Source organism: Camelus dromedarius, chromosome 8, assembly GCF_036321535.1.
Source record: "Camelus dromedarius isolate mCamDro1 chromosome 8, mCamDro1.pat, whole genome shotgun sequence".
In the NCBI taxonomy this organism is placed as follows: Eukaryota; Metazoa; Chordata; class Mammalia; order Artiodactyla; family Camelidae; genus Camelus; species Camelus dromedarius.
In genome coordinates, this window is record NC_087443.1 from 42,446,372 (window position 1) to 42,463,765 (window position 17,394).

Sequence of the window (17,394 nt, forward strand, 5' to 3'; positions counted from 1 at the left end):
AGGTTCCTCCTGCCATTTGCATGGCATTCTCACTAACCACAAACTGCAGTCAAACAAACTTCATCTCTGAACAAGACCATTTTAAAAATAATATAGGAATATTCATCATATCAAGAATGTTAGCCAAGAACTGATTCAGCAGCTGTATGTTTAAGTAATAAGAGCAACTCAAGTAAACTCTGAACAGTAATTTCCTCTAAGGAAAACTTTTGATTTCTTTTTCCCTTCCTTGAACTCAGCCTCTCTCTTTTGGCACATCCTGCTCATCGTGCAGTACTGTGTACATTCACAGCACTTCATAAATAATAAAAAAACAAAATGATGTCTGTAGACCCAGGCCTGGAGGGATCAATTCTTAGGCATAATTCCAAAGGTTAACTTTAACCATGTGGAAATTATGCTAAATGCCCTCAAATGTACTGCTGAAATATTCTTATTTTCAGAGCACAATGTATAATCAAAATGTGGAATATAGTTGGCCCTTCTGAATGGGTTAAATGTGTCAACGACTGGAAACAAATCTAAAACATTAATCCATTCATCTCCATATTATTTAACATCTCTAAAGTTGTAACCACATTTTAAATTAAAAAATGAATCAATTCTCCATTTCTCACGATCGTGGGGGGAAAACTGTAGTGTGGGTGACGCAAGGGAATAAGCCATCCAAAATTATCTGAGGTTGTTTTAATATTCTTGTTTCCTTGGGGGTTTTCTTTGGGGAGACATCAAGTTACATTTTTATTAAGCTAGTAATGAAGCTCATTTCATTCTCTAAGTTAAAATACCTGACAACAGGACATGTCCAAATTACAATTTATTCAAGTTGCAGGCCAGGGGTTTTGAATGGCCACAAACAACCAAACAGGTAGACAGCCCACTAAAGGCAGTTTCTCCTGCAGAGTGAGTCTACAGCAACTCAGCACACTGAAGATTAGGTGAGAAACTTATCCAACAGCACTTGGCAAATGCAAGGTTTCCACAAAGTTGTGGAATTCCACTCAGAAATTCACCATGTCTTCTTATGATGGCTGAGCACATAAGTTTCCCTTCTCTTACCACCATGGTCACAAAAAAGATAGTAACAAGGTCAGAACTTCAGTAGGAATTCCAGTGCACTGAAGTCCAGTTAATAGCACTCACAGCAATAGCTGTAAAGTAACTTACACTCTATGTGAGGAGTAACTCTAACAACGTGAGATTAAAAGAAGGGAATCTGGACAAAAAGAAAAAAAGTTGCAAATCTTGCAGTGTTTAGGATCATTTAGCATGAAAAGTCACAGGGAAAAGGGACAGCAAACACAAAACTAAACAGCAACAAGAAAAAGGCTAGCAGATGATGGCCAGCTTGCACAACCACTGGTTTTTAAACTGCTTGATGGTAGCAGCTTCCATTATCTGCTAGTGACTACGTGCATCTTTTAATGAATTACACACAACCAAGTTTCTTGACACTGAGGTTATGCTGGGAAAAGAAAAACTATCCATAAAAATATATACTGGCAGATCATTTGAAAATACGATGTAACCTTGCGAGAAAACTAAGGGTCCCATACTTCCATTTCTGACCACCCACGTGTGCGTGAGTGTCCTCTAGGTTAAAGCCGAGGGAAGGCCAGGCTAGAGAAATGCTCAGCCTGAAAGAGAAGTCTAGTGGGTTCTTCACTGTGTGACAGAGAAAGAGAAGAAGCCGACGAGAAAGGAAACTAAGTTCATATCATATTGGAAGGGAAAATAATCAGCTATTAAATCTGTGTGGTACAGAAAAAGGAAGCCTAAAATGTAAACAGTGTGAGTTCATGTGTTGAAAACACGCGATTACTTGTGAAGAGTTACCATGACTCGTGGTCATCCTTGAAATCATAACATGCTATGGCATTTTCTGGAATAACATTTCTATTATAATAAAATACTTTAAAATATCATTCTGCTATCGAATAAAAGGCTGTACATTGTTTTTCATTATGATAATCCTCCCAAAGCACTGCTATTTAACAAATATTTGGGGACAAACATGGTAAGGATAAAGGCTGATTTTTCTCCCTGGCAAACGTGCAAGAATTCCACAGTCTCCTTTATCAAAACTACCAATTTCTCCATCTCTCATGATTTACCTTTCTTGGATTTGGCTCCAATCTTCAGTTTTGACGGCCAAGCAATCTGCGTATTTGTTTCCTCCATAATCTGTAACAAAAATGAGAAGAAAAATGTTGATTCAATTAAGAGCTTGTATTTACAGATAAGATTTCTCCCCTCAAAAATTATTTTCAAGTCCTTAGCCTCATGTTGATGCAACAAAATGATCTTCTCTTAAAACAATGCAAAAAAATAAACCCTTGGGGGGAAAAAAGAGATGCATTTTTATAAGCCTTTAATCTATTAAAATATTCAGCTATATTTTGTTACTCCCCATGTTCCTCTCTGTGATGCCCCAGAATTTTAACGTCAAGACCAAAAAGTACACGAATAAGTAACTGACCCAGTTTGATGCCAAACCATTCAAGATGCTTACACTGAATAAAATTCCCCAAGACAATCGCCAGTGGATTTCAACACACCAAACATGATCCTTGTAATACAAAACTACGTGGGTTAGGCCATACTTAATGAAGATTTTTTTTTCGGGGGGTGGGGTGACTTGCTATGGGCACATTTGTACTTCATTAAAACTGACGTAAAGCATCTAAACAGAACACCACGTCATCCTAAGGCTGCACTCCCCATCACCTTTCGCCTGGTCTAAAATAGCATTTTTGCCACAGTTCTTTCCCACTTACACACAGCTAACACTGGCCAAGAGGACCTGAGACCCCCATGTGCGAAAGCCCCAGAGCAGGGATGAAAGTCATGTGTGCAAAGCAGAGAATGTTGACGGTAAATGAGAAGAGTAAGTAACCAAAACACACTCATCCTTTGTTTTTCTCCACTTTTATCACATGAATTAGCCTAGATTCATATTTACTTTTATACCATGAATATAAAATTAATCAATCTAACAGAGCAAACAGCTAAACAAATTAGTAGGCAAATGACAGCAACTACCACTTAATCACTAGAATATTTATCTTTTAATACAGATTTGGAGTTAACAAAACAAATGAATGGTGAAGGCAGTGAAACGCACCAACAGTGCGATGCATAAAAAGCACCCTTTCCCCTCGGTATTGGCTATGCACTGGGCACAAGGTGAGAGGGTCAGCATGTTAACGTGCACTATACTTCACTTAATCCCCTTGATCAGAGCAGAAGAGGGCCTGCAGCCGACGTTTCGGATGGGCAGCCCACAGATGCATTTTGTCAACCCATTATAAAGTTTTTCTTTCTTTAATGTGAGCCAACATTCTTAAACCTGGGAATTTCACATAGACATTCAGATTCTGGTTCTCTGGAAAAATGTGGCAGATTCAGTACCTGGAGCCCACGTTCCTACCCAGCCACACCCAGCTGGCACTGAGGACTAGATGCCCCCTTCACTCAGGGTCGGAAGATTGCAGGCTGGGTCTCCCATAATGAGATCAAGAGCCAAGTGCCATTATCATCACCACATTTGCAGGGCAATGGGTTGGGTGCCGGCACAGAACTTGACATTCATCATGGTGTTTGCATTGCCGTTTGTCTTGGAGAAGTATTTCCCTGCACCCCTGTCTCTATTAAAAATTGGCAAACAAAAGTGAGTTCACACTATCTTCACAAAGTCAAGGTACCCGTCTGGCCCTGAAGGTAGGTAAGCTTGTCACCCGCATCCTACAGACCTGGCCCCTGCCTCTTCTCTTCCCATCTACACTGTCCGTGTTAACGTGTTTCATTGTCTTCACCATTAAATTGCTCAGTTAACTCTAAATCCACATTTTAAAATAAAATAAATGTTATCCTCTTCCACATCCTCTGCTGCAGCCGCACTGGGCCCCCCAAGAATGTGCCCAGTGTCCCCTTCAGGGCAGTGCACCTACCCTCACGTCCCCACCCACCACCCTCCCAACGCCCTCCCCCGCACCCCATCCCCCAACCCCTCACTGTGTTTGTTTCCCTCCTAACCTTCATCACAATCTGAAATTCTCCTTTTTTCTCTTTGTTAATCATTTGTCTCTGCAAAATAAAAGCTCTCTACCCTGCACATAGCCAGCACACATTTGGGTACATAAATCCTCACGACACCCTGAGGAAGTAGATTCCTTTATTCCCCACACAGCCGCAGGGAAGCAGCGGGGAGGAAAGCCCCAGAGCGCAGACAAAGACCATTCTCTCAGCCACCACACTACACTGAATACGGGGCCTCTAGCTCTTTCAAATGTGTGTACTTTGGGCAGACTGTCTGGTTTTAACAACCTACAAATATTTATCAAAAGCCTCCTTAGGTGCCACAGGTGCCAGGGCCCAGAGCAACAAGAAACGATTCCCTGTGTTCACAAGCTCACAGTCAAGTCAGGGATGCGGAGGAACAAAAAAGGGCGACTGTCTGGCAGCGGGCTGGGTACCACACAGAACCAGCGCACCAGGGGCCCCGGCTCCTCTCCGGAAAGGTCGGGGTCGGGGGGACGTTAGTAAAGGGTTCTCCAAGATAAAACCTGCAAAATCACTCAAGTCCCAAAAGCCAAGTAAACGCAAATCTGTGGGCAAGTTCACTAGTCACTGAACGAGGGCAGGAAGGCCCAGGTAGGAGGGGTTTCTCACTGGTCACACTTTATCACCTATTAGTTCCAGTTACTGTACGTGCATCTCCAAAGTGACTAAAATTAGATTCAAAATTTTCCTCTAAGTTGGCTAAGACACCTTAAGAGATAAAATGGAGAATTACAATCTCACTATGATGCTATTGGTGTGGGAGCAGGAAGAAAATTATATACTTTTTCTTAATTAAATAATTTGGCCATTTAAACCAGTAAACTATGTCCAGTGCCATCATTATAATACTGTAATAGAGAAGCTTCCTTGTTGAATATTGCTGGAAGACATAACTTTCTGAAATCTTAATTATTTGCAGAAATTACCCTGCATGTGATCATCTCTTTATATTAAACACCAATAGATGCTCTATGACAGAAAATAATGTGCCACAGAAAATATCCTAACAGTAGGTAATAGTCACCAAGTCAAAATGCCTCATTACACACACTCCCTCTAAACCTCACACCAGTCCAGTGTCTCTACTGTGCAGTGAAGAAGTGAGACCCAAAAAACTTACTTTCGAACTACCCACATCAAGACTGTCCATGAGGGGAAGAGAGGATATCCCAAGCTTAGTACTTAGTATCCCTAATTCTAAAATCAGAGTTCCATCGTTCCGTACCACGTGATCTCCAAAATTCGATGAGCTGCAGTAAATGTCAAAATTTTTAAAGAAAAAAAAAAATACTACTTTTGGAATTGGGCACCTGTAGCTGACCTTTCCCATATGACTAGGAAAAAACCAACTCCACTGATTGTTTGTGGCCAGCCAAGGCCAACCTCGGGGGTCGTTCACTAGGCTGCAGCCCCCACTGGAGCTCTGATTGGATGCCTTCTCAGACACCCCTTTATTTGTTCATCGCTGTGTTTAAAATACTAAGGGCACGTGGCTCAAGAATCAAAGACCAGCTCTGCCGCCTTCTTGCTACCGTGTTGGGCAAATTACTTTCATCAGCCTCGCTTTGTTCCTCTATACAGTTAATTACTCACACAGCTGCTGTTGGATTTCAATAATGAAACACGTGGGAAACCCCAGGCACAGAGCCTGGCACACACTGAGTGCTGGGTAACACCCTTGCTGTGTTCGTTCCTTACTGATGACACCTGGCCAGGCACTGTCCTAGGTACTAGGGCTACAACAGCAAACAAGGGAGTGCTCGTGGTCTAACAGGGGAAAAGACAAGTTAAGCCACCGTTAGGTACCATGTGCGCCGAGCTTCAGAATGGGGCAGGCCAGTATGATGTACAGAAGGGATCCTGACCCCGTCGCGCACAGTCACAGAACGTTATCTCAAGGAAATGCCGCTAATGCTGTCACCTAAAGGAGGAGAAAGAGCTGGCTAGCTGGGGAAAGGGGGGATAAAGCGACCAAGGCAGAACAGCAATGCGTGCAGAAAGGTCTAGAAGAGGGGGCAGGTACCCCAGCAAGCCTGAGGGTGATTCATGCAGCCAGCGGAGCTGCTTCAAGGCTCACCTTATGCATCCAGGCCAGGGAGTGTGTCCCTCATCTTCACCACCCTTCTATGGCTCTGTGCATGGACATGCGCAATACAGACTTGAAGACCCCACACAAACCAGAGCCACCGGCGGCCTGTGCTCACTGTCACTTGCCAGGCGTCAACTCTGAGAACTGGCAGGCTAACTACAAATGGGAAGGGGCCATACTTCACTTTTAGGCAGTCAAAATTCCGCATAGGAATTTACCAATGAAGCTTTTCAAATCATCATCTACAGTGACCCCAAGCCAGTTTCTACAGCTCAGACATGGCACACTGCTAACTGGTTTTCACAACAGCCAGTTGTGGGAGGAGCAGTGGTACAGGAGACACCAGCAGCAGAGAGCATGATCAGGAGGAGGGGGAGTACAGGTCTCCGCTGGAAGTGTGGGTGGAGGCTGGGCCAGGAACCCCAGGACCGACACTGAATTACTGGAACAGGGAGCTGGCAGCCATGTCCCCTGGCAGAAGTGGGGTAAGGGTGGGGGTCAGGGAGTTCAGAGGCATAAAGGAGGGCACCAAGCAGGTCAGAAGCTCTGTATCTAGCATGTTATGCTTAAAAAGATACCCTACAGGGTCATCAAGACAGGTAGATGGGGGAACTGGAAAAGGGGAGGTCAGGAAGCAGTGGCTGAAATCAAAGAAACCACAAAACCTCTGAGAAAAAAAAAATTACCATCATGTCTCATACACACAAAATAGTCCTGAAGTGAGTTCCAGCTTTTTTTTTTAATCTTATTATGGCCCATTTCCACCTGCACAAAACCAAAGTTCAAAGAACTACTCATTTTGAATCATGTCCTACAGACATTAAATTACACCTTAAACATTTTAAAGATTCTTGTTTTAACTCGTAATTCTGGATGCTGTACATTAATAAAGCAGCTAATGAGTGAAGGTCGGAGAAAAAGCTAGGATTCCTCCTAGGGGCAAAAAGAGCTAGAAAGCTTACAGGTCAGTTCCACATGTTTCTAAAAAGAGGTCCCAGGGCTTCCAGACAACCCTGACCTAAGCGCTTCCTTTTCTTTTCAAAGAGGCCATGTCTTTGAGTTGAACAAGAGCCTGGGTGTGGACACACATGATGTGTAAGTCACTGAGTAGACTGGGCTATGGATGCAACAAGTTACCACTACATCCAATGGGTCAGCACGTTGGGCAAGGAGATCAGCAGGAGCAGCTATCACAGGGGCTGTGGGCCGTCTCACCATCCTCACAAAATCGAGACAGGTTTAACAGATAACCGTGAGAATTCAAGTGACATTTAAAAAAAAAAATCATGGAAACAGGACACTAAAAGCAGTTCATTTTATAGATCTTATAATGCATGGAAACAATGATACCTTTTCAAGAGGATAGTCTCCATTTTCCATTATCCAATTAATTCCTGCAGAACTTCACAGAGAAATCAATTCCCAGAAACCCACAAGACACCCTCATTCTTAAGCAAATCAGGATGATGTCCAAAGTGTTCGGTTTGCATTCAAGGAATAACTCAATTAAGTGGCGAACGCTGACCAAAATAAGATGCTGATGCCCCCCATTGTGTGAAATTTGAACTGAAAGCTAGGGAACATGCTGAAAATGACTAACGTTTCCTTTCAAGACTAAAACTACACATACCCTGACATTGCTTGAGCTAGGAATGCCTAGGTATGCAAAGCCACAAAACCTCTAAGGAGAAAATGACTATCTTCTGCCTCAGGAAAAAAGAAAAAAAATCGAAGTGAGTTCTAGCTAGTTTCTTTTCCCCCTAAATTGTATTATTGTCCTGGTTTCCACCTTTACAAAATCAAAGCTCCAAGAACAAATATGTGATTTTGAATCATTCTCAATAAACATTAAAAGACATCTTGAATATTTTAAAGACTTGTTCTAAGTCATCATTCTGGAGGCTGTATGTTTACGACATCTCAAACTGGTCAGTTTCAACTTCAGGACATCTTCACTGTCAAAAGAATCCCTTCTCAATCCTACCAACTTCTGCTAGGTTTCTTTAGCTGCTCTCTGATAACAGGCAGCAATCCTGTATATCACAGGGAGAGAGGAAATTTTGGAGAAGCCTATCTAAAAATGTAACTTTTTGAAAAATAACTTTTAAATTTCTATTGTTAGACTTACTGCACTCATTATTTACAGGGGATTCATAATTAAAATGGAACTTAATTCTTATGCTAATCTCCTATATGATGAAATGCAAATATTCATTGTAATGAAAGTATCTGACCAAAGAAAACCAATTTTGGAATATATACAGCAATTAAAATTAAGATTGTTAACATTAGAAAGAACAGGTACTTTTATAGTTCATTTTTAAGGTTACATTTCATCGTGGAAAGTCTGATGAAGATAAAATCTTATGGACAGGTAACAGCTTTGGAACCTAAAGGGTCATCTTAGCTTTCTAATTCATATTTGCTTTTCATAAACAAGGAGTAATATTTCCTCATCAAAGAGTAGCAGCACTGCTTTTTATATTAAAAAGGTACCTAATAAACCTGGGACCCTATGTTCTTATTTTGGTTTCAGTTTCTGTGGGGAGTAAGGGAAGGAGAGTGGGAAGGGGGAGTGACGTTTACAGAAGCTGGAATACAGAAGTTTTTTGATTGGAAGCAAGTTCTATCAGCTATTGAAAAAAATTTCACCTCAGATTTACATGCAATCATTTAAATTATATCACTTTTCTTAAATAACTTGCCAAAATTAGAATAAAATAAGCACAATCTAATCAAATCCTTCATGTAGATTCATGATTTTAAAAATTCCACTTAAATCCTTCAATGCTCAAGTTATAATAGTTGTATTCCATCGCCAACAACTTCCGGATTAGCACACCATGTGGAAAGAGAACGTATCTATGAGTGTTCTCTATACCACACATCCTGCAAGTCTGTGCAGCAATTATAGGATAATATCTTACAGGTGAAAGAAACCCTGGCCAAACCAACAACATCCTACTAACGTGCTTATTTCACCCAATTCTTCAATCCAGACGTAAGGTGAAAAATCCACAGGTAAATAATCAGGATCTCAGATCAACCCAAGACAGGTCTATTTATGCTGACTTTACTTGAACCATTTATTCTTGGACCAGGAAAAGAACACTCGGCATTCAGACTCTAAACTATTGAAAATTCATCGCCCACAATGGCTACCAGCTGGGAGCCATCTGCAGCTGCGTCTCCAAAAGACTAGCTCATGTGTGCTCTGCTTTCCTTGTAACAATAAGAAGGTCCACCTTCACGGAGAAGGCTGTTTCAAGTCACTTCGTGCACTAAGGGATTATGAGTCAATTTGCCGAACCACACCATAAAAGGAGCTAAGGGAGAAAAAAGCCAATTAGAAGACGCTGAAAAGTGGGGATGGGAAAGCAGTGAACTTCTCACACGAGGCGGTGTCTCAAAGCTGAGGATGTTTATTTTACTGAGACATTTGAAGCCTCTGTTGTATTTCATTCCAAATCCAAGAAATGTCCAATGATTCATCATCCCCAGAACAACTGCCCACATCTGCCTGACATTCACGCACACGTCCCAAGTCCTCACAATCATCTTGCAAATCAGACGTGTGACACCTGCTTCACAGTTGAAATCAGGCTTCAAAGAGGTTAAGCAGCAGAGAGGCACATGACACAGCCCAGCTCGATCCTAAGTCACATGATTCCCTGCACAAGGGCGATTTCTGCCTCACCTGGCTTATGAAGAAAGTGGAAGGCACCAGACACTGTGGGGAGGTCACCGTCTGAACTCTGCCACACTGACACAGTCACTAGCAGTGAGGGGCTGCCCCTCAACACTCTGATCAATTAATAACAGAGTGACTCATAGATGGCTCCAGAATGGTTCAGTCCAGGGAAGTATCCTCATCCCCACGCACGGAGAACGTGGGAAGCATTTTGGTTGTCACAGTGACACCCAGCGGCCAGCACTCCAGATGCTGAACTTCCAACAAAGGGTGGGAAAACTGACTCAAGATATTCACAGAGACAGTCCTGGCTTTGCACGGTTTTCACATGCATGAATTTCAGTTACCACAGCTCAGTGAAACACTACCAACCCTCAAACAACACAAGTTTACATTACAGTTACCACAGTATATTAATTGTGATTGTGAGTGGTTGCATCAAATTACAAATTCCACTGCCAGCTCTTCAGTAGACAAATGATTACATATATAACAGATGCTCACCTTGACTAGTGACCAATCATGGTGCTTCTTTCAGAGTCTGTCTGTGATTATTCACTGGACATCTGTCATCAGTTCACGCACAGACAGCAAAGCAAGGAATTGTGCTGAACTCTCATCTTCCAGTGGTAAAACCAAGTGACATTTATGAAAAATGGATAACCAAAAGTGAAAACTGGCCAACAAAGATGAAAGTGCAGCAAAGAAACAAAAAATTATACGGCTGGAATTGAAATTTGAATCAAATGTCAATGGGTGTAAGATCAACAGCTGACACGGGGCATGGTGACACTGCCGATGTCTGAGAGACTCTGAATACACACAGGAACTCAGCGAGGACAGAGGTATCAACGTAAAGAATGAAAGCTGTTCTGACAAAAAGGATTAAGATGTCCCAGGGGAAGACACACCAGCAAAACACTTCACATAAAAAAGTCTCTGGGAGATATTTCACAATTTTGAAAGTACAAAGGATGAAATATTTGAATCTGATCCAGATGTATGATTATGACACTTTACTGAGGCACAGAAAATACTCTCTCCCTACTGCAAGTTATACAACAAAAAGAAAGCCAGCACTGTTCCAACTCGACAAGTTCTTGACAAGCTTTTTTTTTTTTTACAAATGAAAACACATTCTCAGTATTTCTAATGTTTAAATCAGGTGTTCTGAGTAAGTATCAGTTTTTCTATTCTTTTCCACTTTCCTATACATTCATGACTGACAAGAGATTTTTTTTTAATGTTTTGACAAAGTTTTAAAGGTTGGAGACCATTCCACTTTCCCACTGACTGCTAAAAGGGCTTCGCACGATTTCAGCTTGCACAGTCGTTCTGAGGGTCCCACATCACTGGTACAAGGTGAGGACGACCTTTTATGCCCCACTGAAAATCACTGATAAGGAGTTTCAAATTGTTTATACTGTAGGCAGGTTTAGCTACTTTATTTCAAAAAGTTCGGAGAACTCTTACTTATCAATCAAAACCTAGCTCAAATGTGCCCTCCACTGTGAAAATTCCTCCAACTTTCCCAGTCAGAGGTCAGCCTTCTCTCTCCCCTCCCCATTCAGACTCTGTAGCAACAATGTTATAGTGCTTATTTCTTCGTTTATGTAACCAATCCCACCAATGAGTTCGGCTCCTGGTGGCCAACAACTGTATTTTCTCCATCTTTAAACATGAGAATCTTGCACTAGGGATCTCAATAAGCAGTGGTGACATAGTCAGCAGTGATGAAGGAGGCATCAGGAAGGCAAGAGGAGACTCCCTTTACACAAGTCTTTCCAGTTACATAGCACTCGGTGGATTACACAGTATGGCCATTCCATCTACAAAGGCTCCTTTAACTCATCCAAAACGTGGTATTTTTGAGGAGTATGCTTATCAGAATAAATGAACTGAGTGAATATTCATTAAATGAAAGTCAATTCTAGACCACAGACAGGATTAATTCCCCCAGGGTATATCTGCTTTATGATAGAGGAAACCCACCCCTCAACCAAGATGTCTGAAGCGGTGGGATAGGTACAGCAAGGGGCAAGCTGGGCCAAGTACAGGCTGTGGAAAGTGGGAAACCTAAGTTCTGTCATTTCTTTTCCGGCCTATGGTTGGCACAGCCGTGGGGGAAGGGAGCACGCCCACTCATTTTAAAAGATGAGCCAGATTTTTGTGTTAAATCTCCTTATTTCTAAACGTTGGGACTCATTTCAATTATGTAAAAACACTTAGTAGGCAAGAAAAACATCTAGTTTCCACTTTTTGATCTATGCTCCAAACCAAGGAGAATTTTCAGGGCATATGAGTGAGTTATTCATGACGGCCTACAATGTTAGTGAAAATTTGGTTTCTTGATTCCCCTGAGACATAATGATCTGTGATTCTTCAGGCTATTTTATTCTCCAAGTATCACTTTATTATAATTGTTCAGAAGGATTACGCAGATCTCTACATGACATCATGAGTAGCTATAGAGATTTATTACATTTGAACTATCAGATTCTAACATTTGTGTAACTTGAGTGTAACAGCATACAGCTTGGGGTAGGGGGGATGCAATGCTATTGATATATTTAATGAAATTAAGTTACCAACCTTTGATTGTTAATTTTCTAACCTCCAATTTTTCATATGCCTAGTTACTCCATTCATATGAATCCACATTAAATACTTCTTTAGGCAATACATTATACCACCCAGCTCATCTTACTCTTCTTAGAGCAACAACCTTACTTAGCTTAGTCATCCCTGAAGGCACTGACGTTGATGAGAAATGGCAGATCAATACAATAGCACAATGTCCTTGAAACATCAAGAAGAGGTAAAACTCCATGCAGGCTGTGCTACTGCAGCAACTCCACATGTAGTGTGCTCTGTAGATGAACACAACAAAAGTTTATTTCTCTCTCACATTGAATGGCCTGCATGAGTCAGCAAGGGGTTTGGCTCTACACAGTCATTCAGGGACCCAAGCTGATGGAGGCCCTTCCATTTTACAGTTGCCCATCTGGAGTCCATGGCCCCCTCAGTCTCCCTTTGGGAGAACAACAGGAAGAATCCTGCATTGATCTTTTACTGCCCTGGCCTAAAAGGAAAACACACTACCTCCCTCACAGTCTGTTGGCCATGACTACATATCTAGCTCTGCAGACCCAAAGGAAACTGGGACATGCAAGGGGCACCTAGAATATTTGCTGGGCATTACTGCCTCTGCAAGATAGTTCTTTAAAAGATTCAGCATCAGTTAGTCCGAGATCTTATTCCAAGGTACAACCTTCCCTTGCTCTTTTCAGACACGCAGCCTTTTAAGCCTGTCTCCACCTTGATATCTCACTAGCTCCTTAGACGTGTTTAAACCGAACACAATCTCTTCTCCATGCAACTGGGCATGGTAAGTTGCCTACCCAGAGTCCAAAACTCAACCCACTTATCTAAGACAGATGTCACTCCCATTGCCAGGGACTGGCTTAAAAATAGGCATGCTAAAACTCAACAACAAAAAGACAAACAACTTGATCCAAAAATGGGCAAAGAATCTGAATAGGTATTTCTCCAATAAAGATATACAAAATGGATAATAAGCACATGAAAAGATGTTCAACACCACTGAACACTGAGGAAATGCAACTCAAAAGTATAATGAGATACCACTTCATATCCAATCTGGATAGTTACTAAAAAAAAGTAACAAGTGTTGAAAAGAATGTGGCTAAAATGGACCTCTTGTGCACTACTGGTGAAAATGTAACACGGTACAGCTACTGTGGAAAACAGTATGACAGTTCCTCAAAGAATTAAAAATAGAATTAACATATGATTTAGCAATTCCACTTCTGGGTATATACCCAGAAGAACTGAAATCAGGGTGTTGGAGAAACATCTGTACTTCCATGTATCAACCATGTTCATAGCAGCACTATTCAAAAGAGTTAAAATGTGAAAACCCAAATGTCCATCACTGGATGAATGGATGAACAAAATGTGATACATACGTACAATGAAGTATTCAGCCTTAAAAAGGAAGGAAATCCTAACATATGCTACAACATGGATGAACCTCGAAGACATCATGCTAGGTGAAATAAACCAGTCACAAAAACACAAATCCTGTGTGACTCCATTTATATGAGAAACTTAAAGAGTCATAATCATAGAGTCAGCAGTAGAACAGTGGTTTCTAGGGGCTGTGGAGAGAAAGCAAAAGGGAGTTATTATTTAATGGGTATAGAGTTTCAATACTTTTTGAAAAGAACTATAGAGCTGGATGGTGGTGAGGAAGGTATTTAATACCACTGAACGGTACAATTAAAAATGGTTAAGATGGAGTGACATCAGCATTATGGTGGCATGAGATGCTCCCTCTGTCTCTCCCCTTTAATCTACAACTAGTGAAACATCTGTAACTCAACAAAGGTTCCTCTGCCCAACACACCAGGCCACCAGAGACATCCACACGTCTGCATACCTAAAAATGGGTGGACTGGAACACATGGAGGCGGTGAGACCAGGGAAGCAGCAGAGGTAGCATCCATGACCCTGGCCCTCAGCCACAGCGGCTGAGCCAGCAAAACCAGAGAACTCGGCAGCAGCAGGAGAGTCAGTGGACAAGGCTCTGGCCTCCCAGGTGCAAGTGCACTTGTAGCCAGGGGACTGGGCAGCTGCAGAAGCAGAGCCTACAACCCTGGTGCTGCCCCCTCAACATGCAGCAACAGTGCCCATGAACCCCAAAACCCTGGATGCAGAGAGGTATCCATGACCCCAACTCATCTCCCCATCCTTCCTTCTCCACCTGCTGCAGCAGCAGTGCCTGCAACCCAGGTGGCCCAGACATGGTGGAGGTGCCCACCCTCCCACTATTCCCAGCAGTGACGCCAGCAGCAGCAAGGCACCAGCAACCCTAGAGGCACAAACAGTGACAATGAGGGCATCAGGAGACATAACTGACAGAGAGGCAGTGGAGGATGGCAAGTGCCAATTCTCAAGATAGCCAAAAGGCAGCTCAGGTAAGAGAAATACAAAACTTGTGATACAGCGCCATCTACTGAAAGAAAAGCCTCTACTTACAAACCTGTTGTATTGTTAGAATCAAGTGGAAAAAAAAGCGTTACCTAAGGAAGAAAGGTATTCATTCACTACTTCAAATGCACCAGCAGAGGAACAACTCATCAAGCATCGTGAAAAACCATGGTAACATAGTATTGCAAAAAGAAAATGACAATTCTCCAGAAACCAAACTTAAAGTCATTTCTTAAAGGAATACTGCAATCTGAATGACAGAGAATTTAAAGTACCTGTCATGAAGAAACTCAGTGATGTATGAGAAAGATAGTCCAATGGTCTCAGGAATAAAACTTGTGAACGGAAACAATACTTTAGCAAAGAGACTGAAACTCTAAAATTTTAAAGAACTAAACAAATTCTGGACTGAAGAACTCAGTAAATGAGGCTTTTTTTTTTTTTTTAGAAAAACACATTAGAAAGCACTGGAAACAGAGCAGACCATATGGAAGACAGAATTAGTAAGTTTGAATACAGAAATCTAGAAATTACCCAGGAGAGAGGGCTAAGATTTTGTTTCTAGTGAAGAAATTTGGAAAAAAAAAAAATCTTGACTCCATTAGGAAGGGTAAGATGTATCAGAAGGGCAAGATAAAATTAATGAGTATCCCAGAAGGAGAAGGGAAGGGGAAGGGAGCAGAGTTTATTTAAAGAAATAACAGCAATGGAATACTACTCAGCCCTGAAAAATAAAATAATGCCATCTGCAGCAAGATGGATGGACCTGGAATTGTCATTCTAAGTGAAGTAAGCCAGAAAGAGAAATAAAATAACAATATTATTCATATGTGGAATCTTAAAAAAAAAGACAATCTTATTTACAAAACAGAAACAGACTCATAGACATAGAAAACAAATTTATAGTCATCAGTGGGGAAAGGGGGTGGGATGGAATAAATTAGGAGTTTGAGATTTGCAGATACTAACTACTATATATAAACAACAAGTTTCTTCTGTATATAGCACAGGGCACTATATTCAATATCTTATAGTAACCTATAATGAATATATGTATGTATATGTATGACTGAACTATTATGCTGTACACCAGAAACTGACACAAAATTGTAAACTGAGTATACTTCTATAAAAAAAGAAAAAGAAAAAGAAATAAAAGCTGAGAACTCCCCAAACCTGGGGAAGAAACTGTATATACAAGTCAATGAAGCCAAGAGGATATCTAGCTTGATGCAAAAAATACCTTCACCAAGACACACTACATTAAAACTGTCAAAAGTCAATGCCAAAGAATAAATTTTAAAGGCAGCCAGGGAGGAAAAAAGACCGTAACCTAGAAAGAACCCCCATTAAGCTATGAGCAGATTTCTCAGAAGAAAGTCTACAGGCCAGAGAGTAGAATGACATACTCAAAGTATTGAGAGATAAAATACTGTCAGCCAAGAACATTCTATCCAGCAGTTATCCTTCATAGATAAGGAAAAATAAAGGCATTCCCAGCAAACATACTTTAAGAGAGTTCATTACTAGACCTGTCTTACAAGAAATGTTGAAAGGAGCTCTTCTCCCTGGAACGAAAAGGCAAAAGTACACAAAACTTTTAAGTAAGGTGATAATCAGACAGGAGAAATCAGAAAAATGCAACTCTGTATCACAGTAATTGTTAAACACTTAATTATAACCTAAAGGTTAAAGGGGGGAAAGCAGTTTAAAAAAAAAAAACTACAGCTACTTGATTTGGTATCAAATTCACAACATAAAAAGGGTAACTTGAGACAACAAAAACATAAAAGGAGAAGAGGAAAAGAACAGAACCCATAGACATAAATGAAGGTAAGATGCTATCCACATAAAAAAGACTATTTTAGCCATGAAACATTTTATACAAATCTCATGGTAACCACAAAACATAAATCTAGAGCAAAAACATAAAAGAGAAAACTGAGAAAAATATTACAGAAAACTGCCAAAATAAAATGGCAGTCAGAAACCAACACAACGGAAAAGAAAAAAGGAGATGCAGAACAACCAGAAAACGAAAGCTAAAATGGCAGCACTGAGTCCTCATATATCAATAATCACTCTAAATGTAAATGGATTAAAGTCACCAATTCAAAGACACAAAGTGACTAGACAGATGGAGTAAAAAACAACACTCAACTATATGCTGCCTCCAGGAGACTCATCTCAGCTCTAAAGACAAACACAGGATCAAAGTGAAGGGATGAAAGATGATACCAACCAAATGGCAGCCAAAAGAAAGAGGGTGCAGCCATACTCACATGAGACAAAACAGACAAGAAAGGTACAAGAGACAAAGATGGACATAATGAAAAGGGGGACAAATGATCAAAAAGACACAACAGTTATTAATACATATGAACCTAACATAGGAGCACCAAAGCATACAAAGCAATTATTAACAGACCCAAAGGGGGAAATTGATAGCAATGTAATAATAGTAGGGGACTTTAAAACCCCACTTTTATCAAGGGGTAGATCATCCAGACAAAAAGTCAACAAGGAGACAGCAGCCTTA

The 17,394-nt window shown here is 41.1% G+C and overlaps 1 protein-coding gene across 6 annotated transcripts in view; it reads right to left on the reverse strand.

Moving 5' to 3' along the window:
• Positions 1–17,394, reverse strand: part of BICC1 (BicC family RNA binding protein 1) — a 328,975-nt gene that overhangs the window by 104,573 nt on the left and 207,008 nt on the right. For all 6 annotated transcript variants that reach the window (XM_064488159.1, XM_064488158.1, XM_031461294.2 and 3 more), the window contains one exon: positions 2,115–2,184. In XM_064488159.1, the coding sequence (XP_064344229.1) occupies positions 2,115–2,184 (70 nt within the window). The remainder of the gene's footprint in view (positions 1–2,114; positions 2,185–17,394) is intronic.